At 46.5% G+C, this 21,076-nt stretch overlaps 1 protein-coding gene and 1 long non-coding RNA gene across 3 annotated transcripts in view; one reads left to right on the plus strand and one right to left on the minus strand.

The window, feature by feature from the left end:
• The window catches only part of LOC115838588, a 28,164-nt gene extending 8,434 nt beyond the window's left edge, over positions 1–19,730 (plus strand). The window contains exon 3 of the long non-coding RNA XR_004033620.1: positions 18,385–19,730. This is a non-coding gene — a long non-coding RNA (uncharacterized LOC115838588). The remainder of the gene's footprint in view (positions 1–18,384) is intronic.
• Positions 2,285–21,076, minus strand: part of LRP4 (LDL receptor related protein 4) — a 60,358-nt gene continuing 41,566 nt past the window's right edge. The window contains exons 27-38 of one of the 2 annotated variants that reach the window (XM_030829273.1): positions 20,743–20,968; positions 20,094–20,397; positions 18,686–18,904; positions 18,411–18,545; positions 16,878–16,986; positions 14,331–14,475; positions 13,943–14,056; positions 13,322–13,457; positions 10,496–10,563; positions 9,825–9,912; positions 7,994–8,135; positions 2,285–4,740 (exon numbers count right to left, since the gene is read on the minus strand). In XM_030829273.1, the coding sequence (XP_030685133.1) occupies positions 4,408–4,740; positions 7,994–8,135; positions 9,825–9,912; positions 10,496–10,563; positions 13,322–13,457; positions 13,943–14,056; positions 14,331–14,475; positions 16,878–16,986; positions 18,411–18,545; positions 18,686–18,904; positions 20,094–20,397; positions 20,743–20,968 (2,019 nt within the window). In that variant the 3' untranslated portion in view covers positions 2,285–4,407. The remainder of the gene's footprint in view (positions 4,741–7,993; positions 8,136–9,824; positions 9,913–10,495; positions 10,564–13,321; positions 13,458–13,942; positions 14,057–14,330; positions 14,476–16,877; positions 16,987–18,410; positions 18,546–18,685; positions 18,905–20,093; positions 20,398–20,742; positions 20,969–21,076) is intronic. The other variant, XM_030829274.1, reaches the window with a different exon arrangement.

A 21,076-nucleotide genomic window follows, 5' to 3' on the forward strand; every position in this document is an offset into this window, starting at 1 on the left:
AACGGGAGAATGGTGTGGAGAGAAAATAAGTGGGCAGATAAGGGAATGTTTCAAAACAAAGACTGCCTAAAACATCCCAAAACACACATCCTATTAAGTGAATCAGTTGACTCATCTTCACATTTGAAGAAAAGATATATTACAGACTGTTTCGTAGCCATAAAAAGGACTCAGCCACATTTCTTTTATCATTATGTCCATAAATAGAAACCAGAGAACTTAGGGCCGGGCGCGGTGGCTCACGCCTGTAATCCCAGCACTTTGGGAGGCTGAGGCGGGCGGATCACAAGGTCAGGAGATTGAGACCATCCTGGCTAACACGGTGAAACCCCGTCTCTACTAAAAATACAAAAAATTAGCCGGGCGTGGCGGTGGGCGCCTGTAGTCCCAGCTACTCGGGAGGCTGAGGCAGGAGATCACGCCACTGCACTCCAGCCTGGGCGACAGAGCGAGACTCTGGATAACCTTGGATATCAGTGCATTACTGGGTCCTTTTAGAACCCTCTTAGAACCCACTTAGAAACCTATGCACCCTCAGCTTTTGTAGATGCTGCCTCTGAGTTCCTATGCATTGAATTTGTGTTTTCTTTAGGCCTACGTTTGGTGAGAGCTTCAGTTTATGCCACAGAGTCCTTTCTATGGGCCAGAGATCCTTTCATTTTAGATTCCACAGTTTGTTCATACACCATAGATAGACCGTGACTGTATTTTGAGTGAGTTTGCAAAAATATGGCCAGTTTGTTAGAACTTGACCCACCATCTGCTCACTTATCAGTTTCAGGGTTTTTTATTTTGTTTTTTTAGTGACAAGGTTTTGCTCTGTTACCCAGGCTGGAATGCAGTGGCGTGATCATAGCTCACTGTAACCTTGAACTCCTGGGCTCAAGCAATCCTCCTGCCTCAGCCTCCCAAGCAGCTGGGACTACAGGCATGAGCTACCACACCTGACTGATATTTTTAAATTTTTTTGTAGAGATAGGGTCTTGTCATGTTGCCCAGGCTGATCTTGAACTCCAGGCCTCAAGCAATACTCCTTACTTCTGTCTTGGCCTCCCAAAGTGGTGAGATTACTTTGATGTAGCCATTGTGCCTGACCCTAGTTTCAGATCTTATATCCAGAGAACTAGACAAGGAATTCCCAACCTTCGTTTTATCCCAAAATGTCCTCCTTTTCTGCTTTTTTTTTTTTTCCCTCCCAAAGAGAACAGTGGGGGTTAGAGGGATGGTTATCCTTGGGCTATTCTACTTGTTTTTGTTCTGGCACACCTACTCCTTACTACAGTTAGAAAAATTATACACTGTAGCTTATACTCAGATCTCTGGTCACTTAAATACAAGAAGCTTCAGTCTTTCTTGCTTTCATTTTTTTTCTTTTTTTGGGATGGTGGTGGTAATGGTGTTGCTAGACTCTAGGCTCTGTAAGATTATGTCTTTGTTTAGGCATGGGCAGTGCCTAGCCCATAGCAGATGAATGAATGAATGAATGAATGAATGGGGATATTATCCTATAGATGGTGCGTGGTTTAGAAAATCAACTATTGAGACTTGACATGAAATTCTACATCGGGCGTTGAGACTAACATGATTCCCGGAGGGATATCACATCCAGAGAACCTGAGAAGGGATCCCTAGCTCCTTGTTCTAGCCTTGAGAAGTAGTGGATGAGCTATGAAAAGACAGCTTTTAAAAATAAATGAAATCCTAGTGATAATTTGATCCACTCTCAGACTAACTATGAAAGTTGACTAAGATCAAACAGAGCTAGTGGCAGATCTGGGACTGGAATTAGCCCTCCATGTCCCCAGCTCCAGTACTTTTCTTACTACATGACATAGTCTTGCCAATGACCATCACTGCAAGGCAAAGTAAAGTTCTGTAACAAAGACCTAGAACAGAAATAGAAGATACATGGTATACATGCCATGACATTTCCTTCCAGTGCACAGAAGAGATGGCACTAGCCATATGACATTCTTCCCATTGGGTGCGAACAGGCCCTCAGGCAGCCACTACCAACCAGTCAGAGTTGGCACTCAAGAGGAAAGCCATCTACCATTCCTCTTTCAGAGGAAATAAAGGTTTCATCAGTCAAGGAACTCTGGCCTCGACCTGTCTTCTCCAGATGAGCTGAAAACTCCAGCAGGAACCTCACACTCTTTATTGCTCTTCACTGTCCCCACATCCACAAAGGACTTAGAAGTGATGTCTGTAAGCAGGTTTTCCACAACATGGGTCTGCCAGACAGAGCAGGTGCAGGATTAGTCATGACTCCAAGCCAGGCAAGGTGATTAAGAAAAGCTAAATTTATATTAAATTATCATAAAGTCCTAAAATACTGAACATAGTGGTTAAATAACTCCAGAAAGTCCAATCTCTCCAGTGAGTAACGTTAAAACCATTACACATGAGCGTGGGAGAATCGCTTCCATTAGTTTAGGACAGAGAGATTTTGCTTTTTACAGAGTAAATCAGTGCTCAAATAGATACTTCCTCAAATATGTCCTTTCTACATTCTGAACAGCCCAAGTGCAATAAGATCCTTCCCCCTTTCCAATCAAGAAAATGCCATTTTTCTACTTGCTCTTCCTCCCCAGACATGAGTCTAAGGACCCAAAGTGCTCCCTCCTTTACTGCTTTGTCAAGTGTAACGTGGGGAGGCTCAGAACTGGGGCTGACGCTACTGAGAGTAAGGCTAAGGGCCTGGTATCTCTCTCTAGCAGTCTTAGAACTGACTAGAAAAGAATTGATCTTGTCCTTTTTCACCCATGTTTGGTAGCTGATTTCTCAATACCAGTAACCACAGGAGAAGTTTCAACTCAGGAAACTTCCCCTAGAAATTCTCCCCTCCATCCCCAGCCCCTGTTGTTCTCTCCTGCCACTTCTAATTCCTGGGGGAGAAGAGGTCTGGGTCTGCCAGGGGCTAGGAGGGCCTCATCGGTGGTGCTCTCTACCTTCCTACTCCTTGCCCACCTCTTTGCATCTTTATTTATCCGGCCCTCCCACCACAGGACTTTGGAGATCACTGGTGCCACAAGGCTTGGTCAGAAAAAGCAAATTAGGCAAAAAAACAAACAAAAAAACCCCAGGAAAAACAGCTAGGGAGATGTTTTAGGGCAAAAATAATTCTCAGTTTCCCTGATACTAGGCTGAGACACGTGCCCTTTATGTGAATGAGCATGAACCAAGTGATGGAATCCCACACGGAAACTAAGCCCCTTAGCTGAGGAGACAGCTGGAAGAGGAACGTCACCACCCCATAGCCACAGGCTCGCTGTCCACTAACTTAGATCCCTGAGCACTTGAGAAAGAACACAGGAAGTTCAACAGGAAGTCTGACCCTCATGGATACTTCTCTTTAGGCCCTGGGTTTCCCAAGTCTCCAACCGGATCATTCTTACTGACCATTTATGACAACTTCTGGTTTTTCTTTGAAAGCTTGTTTCTAGGTCTCTTCCCCAGAATCCCAGGGAATGAGGGAGAGAGGGTTCAGGTGGTATACCATGTTTGGTCTAGGCAGAGCTTCTTAGACTTTTCAGAGACTCAGCCCCCAAGGCCTAACATTCACTGAAGCCACTGGCTCACAACCTGGTTACTTTGAGCAAAGACTTAGGAAAGGTACTGGCCAGTGGTGGCATCAGGAGGGAATTCCTATTAGCCAGTAGCCTCGTGATAGGGGCCCCAGTTATCTGAATGTAGAAACAGCTCCAGACATTCTAGCAGGAGGAAGAACAGCTCGAGCCACCCCCATCTCACCAGTATCTGCTGCTGAAAAGGCAGTGACTCTTAGAGCAAGAATAATGTCCACTGCCAGCAATGGACCAGACACCCAGATCCAACTGCCCCCCAAAGCTTTTTCATGTTACCAACACACTTGAGGCTGGAGGTTTCCCAGATGCCCATACCTGCTGGGCTGACTCTTCCTTCTTCTCTCAGCCTCTATCCTTCATTCCTGTCTTTACCCACACCCCCTTGTCCCAGCCCCTGATGGGCAAGTTCTCTCAGAGAAGCAGTCATGCTGGCTGTGATGGGGCAGAGTGCAGTCCTGGGTCATCAGCTGCATCAGCACTGAGAAGCAGGCACTGAGGGTACCAGGGGAAGGGGAGGTGGAGCTCTACGCTGGCGAGGAATCATGAATAAGCAGTTTCATGGGGCCCAGGACGGAGTACAAGATGTGAGGTTCATGGTAAAATCCAGGTCTAAATTCTTGTGATGTGCCATCATTTCTTGTGCACAGGTAGTTATGGACTCAGGTGGTAAACAGCTCCAGAAAGGGCTTAGGAACAGTTATGGGGTGGGAGGAGGAGGAGGACGAGCACACAGAAGGGGGGCCTGCGGTGTAAGCGAGCACAAGGACTAGACGTCCATAAAGGAGAAGGAACAGGCAGGCGGGGAAGAGGACGTGGGCATTTAGACCTGGCTCTCTGAGGAGAGCTTGCGTTCATGTTTCCAGCCCGTGTCTGGCAGAGAGCCTCGTCTTTCTGGAGTGGCTGCAGTATGGACGCTGCTACACTCAGACTGCTCTTCCTGTAACAGCTGCTCCGTCTCTGTGTCATCCAGGGAGCCAGAACTGGCCTGGATGGACACTGTGTCTGTCTTCATGCATACATGATCCCGGAGGAGGCCCCCCCGTGAGCTTCGCAGTTGCTTGAGGTCATCCCACTCAGCGTCATCCCCAGACAGGAGGCAGATTCCCTCTACGATCTTGATCTTCTCCTTGGTGTAGTTATGGTCAGGCCCTCCCTAGGGTGGAGAGTGGGCAGATATGGTCAGTCAGTTGGCCTTCTACAAAGGATCCTATGGTAAACTGAAAAAGGAATTGGATGGGGTAAGAGTAGGAGTGAAGCGCACAAAAATCCCACAAACAAATGGGGAAATGTGATTAGGGCAAATGTATGAGGCCTAGCCTAACAGGGGAGAGGCAGCTGTGATGATTATTACTATTATCATACAGGAGGAGGGAAAACCATGGCTTCCGGTCCTGCAGCAGCCACTCACTGGCTTTGTCACCTTAGGCAAATTATTTTACATTTCTAAAACTCGGTCTCTAAAACTCTGCAGTATGAGGAGAGTAACAGTATCCACACCTCACAACCAACTGCTGTCATGTTAAATGAGATGATACATGGAATGCAGTTATCAGGGTGCTTGACACAAGATGCACTATAACATGTTAGCTATGTTACATTGTTACTGTGGTTTATTAATAGGACATCATGCTGATATAAATCATCAAAAGCAATTGGCAAGAGCAATTAAATGTACATTTATTCAGGATTTTAAGCTACTTCAGGTGCTAGTTTGTATCTCTTTTTTCCAGTTTTGTTAAGGAGAAAACTTGGGAGGTAAGACGGGGGACTCTAGAAAATCCTCTTATCTGGCCGGGCGTGGTGGCTTACGCCTGTAATCCCAGCACTTTGGGAGGCCCAGGCAGGCAGATCACTTGAGTTCAGGAGTTCGAGACTAGCCTGGCCAACATGGTGAAACCCCATCTCTACTAAAAATACAAAAATCAGCTGGGTTTGGTGGCGGGTGCCTGTAAATCCAGCTATTTGGGAAGCTGAGGCAGGAGAATCCCTTGAACTCCGGAGGCTGAGGTTACAGTGAGCCAAGATCACGCCACTGTACTCCAGCCTGGGTGACAGAGCAAGATTCCATTAAAAAAAAAAAAAAGAAAGAAAGAAAAAAAAAAACTAAAAAAAGGAAATCCTCTTATCTGGGTCCTAAACGTCAATATAGTGGGGTCCTGCAACTTATAACCTTTTTTGGGAGGTTACTCTCGCTCTGCTGCCATGAGTCCTGGGACCATTCCCAAGCAAAACCTGGGACTTTTCCAGGCACAGCCTGGAGTTCTGCTCAGGCCTCTCCCTTTATGGCTTCTTCAAAGAGCAGCCTCACTCCTGGCTGCTGGGGTATACCAACCGACATACCACTACTGCTAGAAGAAAATGGATCATCTTGGGTTCTGTCCCTGGGATAGTATTCCTGCCAAGAGTTCTGCAACTGTGGCTGTGGCTCTATTTTTGTAACAATTCAATTCCACAGAGATTTACTGAGCCCCTATGTTAAGCAGGAGACTGTGCTAGGTGCTTTGATGATCATACAATATAAAACATGGTCCCTGCCCTCTGAGAGTGACAGTCCCCTCAGCCATGCAGAGTGGGACATAGATAGCACACAAGCAAACACACAGATGTCCATTCACCCAGCACACCCTCCAAGATGAAATTAGTATAAGATGCAGACCACTCAATGTCTTAATCAAGAGACACGCTGGGTAAGTTAGGGAGAGGTGGGGGACATGGCACTTGCAATTTGGGAAGCACCACTCCCTCTACAAATACACAGCAACAGGTACCTGAAATCAAGAGGAAATCAGAAGAGAAAAGGTGAAAGACTATCAGAGGTGTGAAAGAGCTGCTGAGGAAGAAACACACAATAGAAGAAAGAGGTCACACTATTGTCATTGCTATCCTGTGGCCTTCATTCAGATACTCCAGGAACCCAAGAATCTTCAAGAGTCTTTCTTTCAAAGATATTGGGGGGGGCTCTACCATTCCTAGAACTACAAGCCATCCCTGCACATTCTGTTTTGACTGCAGTAGAAGCTTTTAAAAAAATTTTAATTAAAATTTTTTTTTCAAACACCAACTTGAACCAGAAGTAGTGGAAGCTATTTAAATATGGGAATTCATGGATCCAGAAAGCACATGATTATTATGTGAAATGTGTTCATTACACATGAGAGCCCTGCAGGTGTGAGAGCAGGTTCTGACTGCTAGATAGGCCAAAGAAGTAGACTGATTAGGATCTTCATAAGGAATAACTTCTGATGAAGAGTTACAGGATTTTAGGACAAAAACAAGGCTTATATTGGATTAGGAAAATCTGAAATACCAGGTATAGTTCCCTTGTGGAAATGGGACTTTTTTTTTTTTTTTTTTTGAGACAGGGTCTCATTGTCACCCAGGCTGGAGGGTAGTGGCATGATCACAGCTCACTGCAGACTCCAACTCCTGAGCTCAAGTGATCCTCCTACCTCAGCCTCCTGTGTAGCTGGGACTACAGGCACAAGCCACCACACCCAGCTCATTGAAATGGGACTATTTTTCATGCCTTCACATTGAGCAAATAATTTTCCATTGAAGTGACAAAGAAGTTAAAAAAAAAATAAAATAAAAGCAGGCCGGGCACGGTGGCTCATGCCCGTAATCCCAGCACTTTGGGAGGCCGAGGCGGGTGGATCACCTGAGGTCGGGAGTTCGAGACCAGCGTGGCCAACGTGGAGAAACCCTGTCTCTACTAAAAATACAAAATTAGCCGAGCATGGTGGCACATGACTGTAATCCCAGTTACCCGGGAGGCTGAGGCAGGAGAATCACTTGAACTTGGGAGGTGGAGGTTGCAGTGAGCTGAGATCGCACCATTGCACTCCAGCCTGGCAACAAGAGTGAAACTCTGTCTCAAAAAAAAAAAAAAAAAAAAAAAAATAGCAAAAGCAGAATTCTAGAGGAATTTCTGTGATAAGAGGAAGAATAGTGAAAAACAAGCCATTCCCAACCATAGGTGCTACTAGCTTGGACTGGAGGTTAGTAATGGGCAAGTCCAGGAGCTCTTGGGTTTTTTGGGTGTTGTCTGGGAGAACTCCCTTGTTTCAGAAGCACAGAGCCTTTTGCAGGGGAATGACAGTTCCTGGAGGGAAAGAACCTATGAGCTTGGACAAATACCTCATGGCAGGGCAACTGCTTTCAGACCTAAATCTTCTGAGATCTGCCTTCTAACCTGGCTCTCAGTAAGGTCCCTCAAACTAATCCCTCAGAGATTCTAGAACTTCCCAGAAACCCAAATTACATTCAGTTCTTCTGTTCACTATAACTTCCAAAATGGTAGATGAGATTACTCGGCAGCCCTTACTGACCATTATTTGGGCATTTGGAGTATAATCCCTCCCCACACCTCCCCAAAAAGACCCTTGAATATAAATTTCAATTTTTACCTCTTTCTTATAGCACAGCTGGTTGTACATGGCTGGTTTGGGGATTGCTTCAATCTTCACTTCCTGTGTGGATGTTCGGTAGGAGGGGTTGCTGTAGGTGAGGTTCCCCATTCCAGGATCAGTGAACTTGGATTTTTTGTGTCTTTAGGAGGGAAGGTGATGAGAAATTAGTCGAGATCTTTAAGGGGGTGATACCTGGGAAAGCTGTAAACTGAGTCTGGTAGGCAGCCTCTAAGATGATCCCAGTGATTCTCACTTCCTGGTACTCATGCCCTTAAGAATCCCCTCCCCTTGAGTGTGGACTGGTCTGGTGACTTACTTCTAATGAAAAGATTATGCAAATGTGATGGCTACTAGATTAGGTTACCAAGAAACTGGTTCTGGTCTTGAGTTGCCCTCCCTCATTCTCTCTTGCTCTTGCTCTGGAAGAAGCAACCTGCCATGTTGTAAGTTGTCCTATGGAGAGGCCCACAAGGCAAGAAACCAAAGAGGAAGGTCTCCAGCCAACAGCCTATGAGGAGCTGAATCCTACCAACAACTATGTGAGTGAGCGTGGAAGGGGATCCTTCCCCAGTCAAACCTTGAGATGAGACTGTAACCCCAGCTGATATCTGGATTGCAGTCTCTAAGACACCTTGAGGCAGAGGCACCTAGCTAAGCTGCATCCAGATTTCTGACCCATAGAAACTGTGAGATAATGGTTGTCATTTTAAGTCACTAAGTTTTCGGGTAATGTGTTATGCAGCAATGGAGAACTGATGCACTGAGCTTTAGAGTCAGACAGATCTGTTTCAATTCCACCTCTGTGATTTATTGGCTGGGACCTTGATCGATATAATCTAAACTCTCTGGCTGGGTGCGGTGGCTCACACCTGTAATCTCGGCACTTAGAGAGGCTGAGGTGGGCAGATCACACAAGGCCAGGAGTTTGAGACCAGCCTGACCAACATGGAAGAAACCCTCCCTCTACTAAAAATACAAAAAAAAAAAAAAAAAAAAAAATTAGCTGGGCGTGGTGGTGCGTGCTTGTAGTTCTAGCTACTTGGGAGGCTGAGGCACAAGAATTGCTTGAATCCAGGAGGCAGAGGTTGCAGAGAGCCGACACTGCACCACTGCACTCCAGCCTGGGCAATAGAGTGAGACTCTATCTCAAAAAAATAAGACAAAAATTAAAAAAAAAAAAACTTTCTGAGCCTCAGATCCTCATCTGTAAAGTGAGGAATAATAATACCTGTGTTACGAGGTTGTCATGACATTGATATATATCCATTAATGGTAACTGTTACGATGATGATGATGAAGAACAACAGCAGCAAACTGTAAGCTACATTTAAAGCATTTGGGGTAAAATATAAAGAAAGAGGGACATAAAAAGATTATAAATGACACGTTCTACCTTTCCAGAATGAGCAAAGATGTACAAACCAATATTGTAGTAAAAGGCTGTGTTTGCATAAGGGGAAAATCATTTCCAATTTCAATGGTTTGAAGTAGGGAGTACTGGAAAAAGCAAAGATGTTAAGAGTCAGTCTTAGCTTTGCCTCTTACTTTGTGACCTTGGGTAATATGCTCTGTGCCCTCAGCATCCTAGTCTATAAAGAAGATCCGAAGGGTTGTTACAGTCATTCAATAAGGAAAATGCTTAGGCTATGACTGGAGAAGAGTAAGTATTTAGATTTCCACCCTTTCCTCCTGCTGCCCTGACCAGGCACCCAACCTTGCAATAAGGCTGGTCAGAGCTTGATTCAGTGAACTGCAGAGCTTTGGGAGAACCCAGACATGCTCATGAAGACCAATGAGCATGTGGCCCCTGCAGCAAGACTGAAGTTACCTGTACAGCATCAAAGCTGCAGTCACCACCAAAATCAGCAGAATACTGAGGAGTCCACCAATGGCATAGCTGATATGAAGTCCTTCCCCTAGGAAGAATAGAGAAACACTAGGCAGGGGCCACCGACAACTTTCTAGCTGGTGCTAGTGTGAGGAATGGAAAGCTGAAAGGCTCCTTTTGTAGGCGTTGGATCCCATACCATCTGAAGATGGCTAAGGGCCTCCTTTTCAGATAGGTAAATGGGAGGTGTAGGGAGGAGGCTGAGAAGAAATCTGTCACTCTGCCAGCATCTCTGATCCCATTTCGACCACTTCCTAGCTATCTGACATAAGGCAAGATGCTTAACTTGTAAGCCTACGTTTTCTCTTTAGTTAAATGTAAATAATAAATTGCTCATAGGACTGGAGGAAATTACATGACAGTATGTATATATACATGTGCACACACATATATGTGGCATATATATGGCTTATCACATGCCTGGCATATGGAAAGCATACCATAAGCTGTCACTGTAAGTGGTGAGAGCTATTATGATTATTATTTCTATGGATTTAGTTTAAAAAGAGTTCATCAACCCCAGAGTCCCAACGAAGGTCATGAAAGATATCAGTGGAGACTTACATTCATTCCATCTTCTTTTCCAGAACAGTGGGGTACTCAGGGCTTACCTGGAGCAGCAGGAACAGCCTCATTGGAACGTGCACAAAGGCCCAGCCTGGCATCCCTTTCCGAGCATCTGTGGGGCACAGAAAACTGAATGTGAAGCCTACTCATACTCAGTGAAGGTCACGCCTTCCCCCAGGAAAGGGGGAAAGGCCTGTAAGCGGGGGCTTTCAGGTATGAGAATGTACGAGATGGAAGATATCAGAGGCATGGAGAGGGCAACAGCAGGAAATGGAGAGAAATCCACGCAAGGCACTGTTTTCAAGCCGTTATACCATGTTTAAATGTGTTATAAAATATGTACCTTTAAAAATGAGAAGCAGGTTTGGGAGTGAGTTGGAAGTCTGCAGAAAGAATACTAAGGACATCAATATTAGGCTTTCTTAAACTACCAGGATGAGTCAGAAGCGGCTGCTAGCCAAGCCAATCTGATTGGATAAAAATTATCACAAGAGCTAAATATCCCAAGGTCAAAAAATGTTTTTCTTCTCTTCATTCTTTCACAAAGGAATATGAAAGACATCCAGAGGGAGTGCTCAGATAACTAACTTGAAATGCTCAGAAGGTGACTTCTTTGTGGTACATTATGCGCAGGCAATCAAAGGCACCTCCTAAACAGCCAGAGGAAGGCTACTTGCAAGAGCATTTGGAACCAAGATGCACTGAATATTCAAATAGAACTCTGACAATAAGAAAAGGTCCGAGCAGGGTCAAAAGTTTTCTAAATAAACCTAAAGAAAATCAGAGAGTAATAATGACTGATAGTACTTAAAAGTTAGTGAGAAGGGCACATGTTTATACCTGGGTGTTTCCTTTTCTTTACAAACTGTAGTAAAAACAGAGAATGGGGGCACACAGCATATGAATTTGATCATGTGCAAATCTTGTAACTTTAGGGACATTGAGTCTATAGTTTTTATTTGGGATCATTATTATGTTTCTGCTTTCAGAATTGAAATCAAGTGTTAACTACCTTGTAAGCTACTGACGATATTAAAAATAAAGAGACCAGTATATTGCAGTGGAAAAAAAAAAACTGTTCTAATTAGAAAAATGTCTAGAAAAGATAGACATCAAAACATGAAGAGCACATTATATATAGGTATAGGATATTCCCTTCTTCTTTATTCACATCTGTATTTCCAGATTATTTATTTATTTTTGGTTTTTTGGTTTTTCTGAGACAGGGTCTCAGTCCGTCACCCAGGCTGGTGTGCAGTGGCACAATCACAGCTCACTGCAGCCTAAACCTGGGCTCAAGCGATCCTCCCAACCTCAGCCTCCCAAGTAGCTGGGACTACAGGCATGGGCCACCATGCCTGGCTAATTAAAAAAAAATCTTTTTTGTAGAGACAGGATCTCACTATGTTGCCCAGGCTTGTCTTGAATTCCTGGACTCATGTGATCTGCCCACCTTGGCCTCCCAAAGTGCTGGGATTACAGGCATGAGCCACTGCCCCTGGCCCAGATTATTTTTTATAAAATATAAATGGAAAACACAGTCATTAGAATTTTTTGCCAGCTGCAGTGTCTCACATCTGTAATGCCAGCACTTTGGGATGCCTAAGCAGGTGGATCGCTTGAGCCTAGAAGTTTAAAACCAGCCTGGGCAACATGGTGAAGCCCCATCTCTACAAAAAGTACAAAAAATTAGCCAGGCATAGTGGCACACATTTATAGTCCTGGCTACCTGGGAGGCTGAAGTAGGAGGATCACATGAAACCAGGAGGTCGAGGCTGCAGTGAGCTTGAGCTGTGTTCATGCTACTGCACTCCAGCCTGGGTGACAGAGTGAGACCCTGTCTCAAGAAAAAAAAAAAAAAAAGAATGTCTCTGAATTGAATGTAACATCATATGTAATCAATTTTAAGATGTTTGTTTTTTCTATGGCCTACCATCTCTTAAACAGGCATGTGACTTACAATCAATAGCATTTCACATTTGCTGTTGGTTATCTTTTCAGTTTAATTTCTCAAATCAGGATGCATTTTATAATGAATAGCACCTTTAATTTAATGAAATAAGATACTTTATACTTGATTTGAGAACTGTTCGTGTTTATGCTTGCTTATTTAATAATGGTATTTGTGTGTGTGTGGCGGGGAGGTGCACAAGACATTATAAGCTAAGGCCATCATATCTCTGGGGAAACCTTTTTGTTCCAAGTCATAAAGCCACAGCCCAGAGACTACTGTTGGACAAGCCAATATGCCAAACCTATGATGTGAGAGCATGTCACAGAGAGAAGAAGAAGGAGGGATACCATGTGGGAGGGTCCTCCTAAGTGATTTCTGTTTAAAGTTGTTCTTTTGTTGTTGTTGTTTTGTTTTTGAGATGGAGTTTCGCTCTTTGTTGCCCAGGCTGGAGTGCAATGGTGTGATCTTGGTTCACTGCAAACTCCGCCTCCTGGGTTCAAGTGATTCTCCTGCCTCAGCCTCCCGAGTAGCTGGGATTACAGGCATGTGCCACCACGCTCGGCTAATTTTGTATTTTTAGTGGAGACGGGGTTTCTCCATGTTGGTCAGGCTGGTCTCGAACTCCCGACCTCAAGTGATCCACCTGCCTCAGCCTCCCAAAGTGCTGGGATTATAGGCGTGAGCCACCACACCCAGCCTTAAAGTTGTTGTTAAAGCTTCTTGCCCTCAGAGCTGAAAAGGGAATCACTTGTAACCATCTACAAGTCTGAATATCACCTTCTGTCCCAAATAACAGGGACTGGTAGCTCCTGACATAATCTACCTCCCAGCTGCCTTATCAAGCTGGGACTATGAGCTGGTCGTGGGATGGTGATTTGAATCAAAGGGCCCACGATCCTGCATTGAACCTATTTACCTTCCTTCCACCTCCTCCAGAGACGTGCGGGTCCGGGTGGTTGAAGAATGCAAGGTGGTAGGTGGTGTGTTGGGTAGCACTGGGCTCTTTTCGCTCATGCCAGTAGCCCTAGGAGCTGGTGGTACCAGGCCAGGCACTAGACAAAAAAGAGGATTGGAGTGGGCCACTGGAACCACAAACCTCTACATATGGCCCAAGAGTAGCAGCTGGAGAACTTGACAAAACAATCTTTTAGCTGCCCTAGTCCCAGGCACCTTCATTAGTAGCCCTTCTTAATACTATAAATAAAAAGGAGTTGGATTCAATAATAATAGCTCTGGATGGGACAGCCGGCTCACCAGTCAGGAAGAGAGAGTGATGCACAGGCCACTGATGATCCCACGGCAGGGACCTGGGAATCAAGAGACCTGAATTCTGTTCTCGCAAATGCCAGAGGGCAGACAAACCCACATTTGAGCAATTCCCAAAACCCAGGCAGACTGCTACCAATCACTCCACTAATAAGACCTTCTTTATGAGGATCCCACCCAGAAGGACAGATCAGACCAGGATCAGAGGCTGCTGACCCTCAGCCCTTCCAGGGGCTCTGCTGAGTGGCTCCAGCCGTACAGTCCGACTCACCAAAGGAGCAGGGCCGGCTATCAGGTTCGTCTGGACAGGCACATACGAAGTCCGAGGCTCTGGCAAAGCAGAGGTGGGTGCAGCCACCATTGTTCACGCCACAGGCATTGGTCCCTGGAGGCAAAGTAGATGAATGTCTTATCTGGGACAGAATCAGGTCTCCCAATTTAAGGCTTCTCAAAAACAGAGGAAATCCAGGATTACCCTACTCCCAGGGACAGGGGAGCAGGAGAGATACAACCGTGAGGGAGTAAAAAGGTCTAAGCGTTTAAAATGTGAACCAAGAAGCTCTCTTGTGGCCCTGATTGTCTTGGTCCCTAACAGTCATTGGGTTGACCGACCAATGCCACAGATGTTAAGGACGCAGGCTCGGTACCCGGGAGCCCACCTGTCTGCCGCTGAGGGGAAACCGCGATGATATCCATGAGTCCTTCCACATTCGCCAGCACTGTCTCCTTGTTCCGGCCTGAGTATTTGTCAACGCGCTGGATTGACTTGGTCTGCCAGTCTGTCCAGTAGATCCACCTGTCTTGCTACTCAACAGGGGAAGCCCAAAAACAGTAAATATTATTCAGCAAGCAGACTCCTTCCTGTACAGCTTCTGTGCCTCACCATGTGCCACTGCCTCTGCTGAAATGCCCTCTTCATCTCTTCCTCATTTCTGTGCATCGCCAGACATGACATTGTCAAGGAAATCTCCCCAAATCCATATAGACTTCACCATTCTCTCCTCTATATAGTTCTGCACCTTGTAGTCACTTGCCCAAGTGCATTTTTACACTCAAGCAATTTGTTTACTGGTCTGTCCATCCTACCAGTTTAGTTCTTCAAGGACAAGAATGTGTTCTATTCATCTCTGAATTTCTAGCACCTAACACTCAGTCCCCATTTAGTTGATTGAATGACTCCCTCTCTAGCAAGTAGGAGGAAATTTGAAGGTTCTTATAGGTTCCTGTTCCTCTGGGCCCTTTGCTCAGGGCACTGACCCAAATCCTGTGCTTGCTTCTGTAGGCAGCTTTCTTCTAATGCAATGATGGTGAAATTCTCAACCAAGGGGAGGGAGGGGCAATGAAGGTGTTCTCATCCCCATCCAAGGGTATATAACAGAAACTGGGGAAACCTGTAGACTGAAAAACCTATATGCAGTATTACCCTGTAGTTTTACATTTAGAATGTGAAAAAAACAGACTATCATTAAGTAAAACCAGATAAAATCTTTTTGGCTAGGTCAGGTGCGGTGGCTCATGCCTGTAATCCCAGCACTTTAGGAGGCCGAGGCAGGCGATCACGAGGTCAGGAGTTCGAAACCAGCCTGACCAACATGGTGAAACCCTGTCTCTACTAAAAATATAAAAATTAGCCAGGCACGCACCTGTAATCCCAGCTACTGGGGAGGCTGATGCAGGAGAATCACTTGAACCCAGGAGGTAGAGGTTGCAGTGAGCCGAGATCGCACCACTGCACTCCAGCCTGGGTGACAGAGCGAGACTCCATCTCAAAAAAAAAAAAAATTCGCCAGGTGTGGTGGCGCATGCCTGTAATCCCAGCTACTCGGGAGGCTGAGGCGGGAGGCTGAGGCAGGAGAATTGCTTGAATCTAGGAAGCAGAGGTTGCAGTGAGCTGAGATCACACCACCGCACTTCAGCCTGGGCGACACAGCAAGACTCCATCTTAACAACAACAACAACAACAAAAAAACGCTTTTTGGCTAGTAGGACATAATATAGAATACAGACAGAGTTGATAATATTTGGCAAAAAAGGGTCAAATTTATTTCTCTTTCTTTTCTTTCCTTTCTTCTTTCCTTTCTGTCTCTCTCTCTCTCTCTCTCTCTGACTCTCTCTCCTCCCTGAGATAGCATCTTGCTCTGTTGCCCAAGTTGGAGCACAGTGGTACAAATGTAGCTCACTGCAGCTCGACCTCCTGGGCTCAAGTGATCCTCCTGCCTCAGCCTCCTGAGTAGCTGAGACTACAGGTGTGTACCACCACACCTGGCTAATTTAACAAAAAATTTTATAGAGATAGGGTCTCGCCATGTTGCCCAGTCTGGTCTCAAACTCCTGGGCTCAAGTGATACTCTGACCTCAGCCAGAGTGCTGGGATTACAGGCATAAGCCACTACACCTGGCCAAGATTTTTAAATGATTGAGAATTCCTGTTTTGACCTCAGGCTTGGTAGATCTTCTTTTCCTTGCCCAAATTATTTTTTGTGTTAGAACTCAAAAGTGACAGCTAATAATAATTAAAATGGGTAGCGATAACATGCATGTGGTGCTTACTGTGTGCCAGGTACTATGCTAATGCTGTGTGTCTATTTCAGGAGGACACTATTATTAGACTGATTTATTTTATAGATAACTGAAGCTGAGAGAGGTTCAGTCACTCCAGTTCAGAGTTACACAGTTATTTAATAATACAGATAGAACTTGAACCCAGGTACCTGGCAAATTGATGGTACTCATTAGATACTTACAAACTGGCTAGATGCCTCCAAACTCTGGCTTTTAGCCACTCCACCCTGTTGCCACCAAGTGAGCTCCCTATGCCCAGATGCTGGGACCGCAGCATTAGGACTAACTGGGGAACTTGTCAAAATGTATTTTACTGTGCCCAGCCTTCATGAAGCAGCTTCTCTATAATCTCTACAGTCAGGGCCTAGGAACCTGCATTTTAACAAGCACCACATCGGATTCTGCATACCACCCTTTGAGAGCCACTCCTTTGAATACTAGAACATGGGAATGGCAAGATACGAGTAGCAGGGCACTCGGTGGCCCTACCAACCTACCAAGGCTTCAGGGCACAGGAAAAATCCCTAAAATGAGCTTCAATAGTATGTCTGTTCAGTAGCAGCTACAGCTGAGACTGCTGACTTAGAACCCCAAAGAACCATCCCAGTCAAGGAGGTTTAGTTACCTCTCTCCTGAGCCAGTACCTGTGTGAGGGCAAAGGGGTGGGACACATGGCTGACCAAGACCTGCCGCAGTTTCCCGTTGAGGTCAGCACTCTCGATCCGGTCCAGATGCGCATCCACCCAGTAGATCCTGTGAAGAAAATGAAAAGAGTGGCTGCTCCAAACGCTTACTGGGGAGCCCAGCTCTTCCCCCTAAGAACCTATTTGTCCCCTCCTGAGCTGACTGGCAGATGCTATGAGAACTCAAGAAGCACCCTTGATGAGGGGTCATTGTGAGTCCCAAAGCTGAAGAGGGGAGCTGGTGGTTCATGAGTGGGGAGGTCAGGGCTGCTCTGGGGAGGCGTAGAAAGTCTAGTGACCTCAGACGAACCACCACCCAGCCTCATCTTCAGGAATTTGATTGTCCTTTGACTCCTACCCAAGAATCAAAGCCCGATTTCTTACAAATGGTCTTTAAGAAGAGAGCTCAGTCGGCTGGGCATGGTGGCTCACGCTTGTAATCCTAGCACTTTGGGAGGCCGAGGCGGGGGATCACTTGAGGTCAGGAGTTCGAGATCAGCCTGGCCAACATGGTGAAACCCCATCTGCTAAAATACAAAAATTAGCCAGGTGTGGTGACACGTGCCTGTAATCCTAGCTATTCGGGAGGCTGCGGCATGAGAATCGCTTAAATCCAGGAGGTGGAGGTTGCCGTGAGCCAAGATCGTGCGACTGCACTCCAGCCTGGGCAAAAGAGTGAGACTCTGTCTCAAAAAAAAAAAAAAAAGGAAGTGAGCTCAGTCTACATGGACCTTGCTGAAGTTAAAAGAAGGCATTCTACCACCTTTCCAGAAGTCTTGGATTCCCTTCCCCTTCTTTTGAATCAGAAGGGGGCACAGACTGCTTCAGAGCCCCTTCCCCCGCCCTTAGCATTTCTTATCTAGACAAGGAGTTGTACATTCCGGAGCCTGGGTCGGGCATGGTGGCTCACGCCTGAAATCCCAGCACTTTGGGAAGCCAAGGCAGTAGGATTGCTTGAGTCCAGGAGTTCAAGACCAGCCTGGGCAACATAGCAAGATGCTGTCTCTACAAAAAATTTAGAAATTAGCTGGGCATGCTGGCATGTGCCTATAGTCCCTGCTACTTGAGAGGCTGAGGTGAGAAGATGGCTGAGCCAGGGAGGTTCAAGCTGCAGAGAGCTGTGACTGCGCCACTGCACTCCAGCCTGGGCAACAGAGAGCCTGACGGGATCAGGATTTGTTATATTATAACAGATATAAGAATCAGCCCTTAAATGAGTAGGGGTGTGAGACCTGTGGTCCAGCCAGAAGACACGCTCTGCCAAAGGCACTCAAATGAGGAACGTGTAAACCAGCCAAACAAAACCCACATGAGGGTTGAGGGCTGGATTTAGCAGTCGCTGCTCTAAGAATACATTCCCTCATCCTTCTCAATGCTTCCTCTTCCCCACATACCAAGAAGCTTTCTATCTTTTCATTTTTCCAACGTTAATCTCAACCATTCTCTCTTCTGCCCACCCGATTTCCAGGAGGCTGTTTGGTGCAAGACTCCCACCTGCGGGTATCATAGTCCAGGGTAAGGCCATTGGGCCAACCCAGGTCTGTGTTGATGAGGACTTTCCGCTCAGAACCATCCAGGTTTGCCCGTTCGATCTTGGCAATGTGGCCCCAGTCTGTCCAGAAGAGGTACCTGAGACACAACAGTGCCATCATCATCAAGGCATGGGAAGACAGCACCCAGAGGTTGAGAGAACACAGAGGACCCACTAACACCATCTTTCCACCCAGCCCTTCTTCCCTGGGTCTCTCTTCTGCTGGCCATAAACTTACCCCTTCCTGGGGAAAACAGCAATGGCCCGGGGCTCATCCAGGCTATTGTTAATCAGCACTTTGCGGCAGGAACCATCCAGCCTGGACGCCTCAATGGTATTTCGACCTGTGTCTGTCCAGTACAGGTTCCTGGCCACCCAGTCCACTGCCAGCCCGTCAGTGGTCTTCAGCCCTCGCCCGATCACTGTCTCCATGTTGCTGCCATTCAGGTCTGCTCGCCTTGGGGAGAGCCCAGTGTTGGATGAGCAACCAGACTGACCCAGAATAGAGTAGAACTCCTTTAACCCATGTTCCCATAACTGGACCCCACTGAACTGTAAGCTCCACAGGGACAGAGACCAAGTATCTATGAGTACGTTCCTCAGCACCCAGCATGATAGATGCTCAATAAAATAATTGCAGAATGAATGAACCAGTTCTTAGGAGGACACAGTATTTCCTGCTAACTGGAAATAGTGGCGGTTGCCAGCGGATGTCTTGCTAGAAGACAAGTTTATCATTCTCCACATATCTTTGGGAAGAGACAAGGATTGCTAGGTGGTAATTATAAGAAACGCAGATTTGTCAAAACCTACCTGTGCATTTTTTAAAAGTTAAAAACAATTTTAAATACAAGTAGATATGAGGTTTCATTATGTTGCCTAGGCTGGTCTTGAACTCCTGGGCTCAAGCAGTCTTCCCGCCTTGGCCTCCCAAAGTGCTGGGATTACAGCCGCGAGCTGCCACGCCAGACCCTAACTGTGCACTTTTGTAGAGGCCCTATGGGCAGGAGGGAACTCTACCTCAGAATGGGGGGCATGTCACTGTCACCTAGGGGACTTCCCTAAACTGCATATGCCCACCTGTCCCCAGCTTGAGATTCTAATACATCCCTTGGGGAGAGCAAAGGGGAATGTTCCCTGTTCCTCCCTGTGAGGATCTCTGCCATGGTAAACCACTCTTACTGGTGGCAGGACATCATATTCCTAAGCTTTGTTAGGGCCACAAATTTAAAGAATAAACATAAAACAACGAAAAAATAAAAAACAACAGCTTTGTAAACCACCATAAGCCTTGGCGTTTGGCTGGGGCTCCTTTACTGCAATACAGATACTGGTTATATGGCCTACTCATCAGTAAGTCCTAGGGGATTCCTGGAGCTCCCTCAGGGCACAGTGGCAGGTGCGAAAGGCTCCAGGTCCCCACCCTGACTTTACCTGTTGTTTTGTTGTTGTTTATTTTACATACTAGGCTTCATATCATCTCTAAACAAACGAAAGTTTGAAACTCTGCTCTAAGTGACAACGCTACAAAGTGAACAAGTCAAAAGTGCCGAATCACTCGTCCATTCAGCGGTCAGAACATAACCTCACCCACGGGCGGCCAGAAGCAAATCTGTGTCCTCTGGAGGTTTCGGTGTTGCTCATACCTGATAACATCCAGGAACACGTCTGTGTAATAGACCTTTCCGTCCACGCTGTCAAAGTCCAGGGAGATGACATTGTTGAGCTCAGGAACAGGGACGTGCACATCGGTGTGGTCACTGGTGTCCAGTGAGATACGCCGGATGGAGCCACGGCTGGAGAAGAGCAGGTAGGTCTCAGGAGAGGGATCACAGGTCTTCCCATCTCCCTTCAGCTGGATGCCAGTGGGGCAGGCACAGGAGAAGCCAGAAGGCCGAGGCAAGCAGAGGTGGGAGCAGCCGCCGTTTCTCGGGCCGCACTTGTTAAAACCTGGTGATGAGAAGCACAAGTGTTCACACCCAGCCTGGAACATCATCTGAATCTTACAAAGGTGCTTGTGGCTGACTCTTTGCTGTTCTAAGTCACAGGATTCAGTGCCTGGCGGGGTGAGGTAGAAGGAGGGTCTGCAGGAGAATCTCCAGGAGTCCTTTGAAGGTGACAGCTATAGTACCAGCCATACCCAGGGAGAACACAGCCCAATCTGGAAGGGAGCTTAAACAGGTCACCGTCTTTCTGGCTGTAAAGGAGCTCTGTGCTGTGGATATATCTCTGATGTTGAGATGGCCCCAGAAAGCCAGAGGCTCTGACTCACAGCCCCAGCCCTCTGACTCTCACCTAATGGCTGTGCCCGGTCCACAGCCTGGATGTCCATGAGGCCTGGCAGGTTGGACCTCACGAGGATGACATTGCTGCCAGTACCCTTGTCAGCACGGTGGATGCTCCGGGTCTGCCAGTCAGTCCAGTAGATATAGGAATCGAGCAGGGTGAGGCCATATGGGTGCTGCACCGGTGACACCAATGTATGCCGATTGGCACCATTCAGGTCAGCAGCCTCAATTCGCTGCAGAGGAAGGAGAGGGTGGGGGGTGGTGATCAGCAGATTGGGAACTCTCCATGGAGATCCTAGGCAGGCCTTTCCCATCTTCCCAGGCTCCTGGGAAGCAGCAGG

The sequence above is a fragment of the Nomascus leucogenys genome, chromosome 15, assembly GCF_006542625.1.
Source record: "Nomascus leucogenys isolate Asia chromosome 15, Asia_NLE_v1, whole genome shotgun sequence".
Lineage (NCBI taxonomy): Eukaryota > Metazoa > Chordata > Mammalia > Primates > Hylobatidae > Nomascus > Nomascus leucogenys.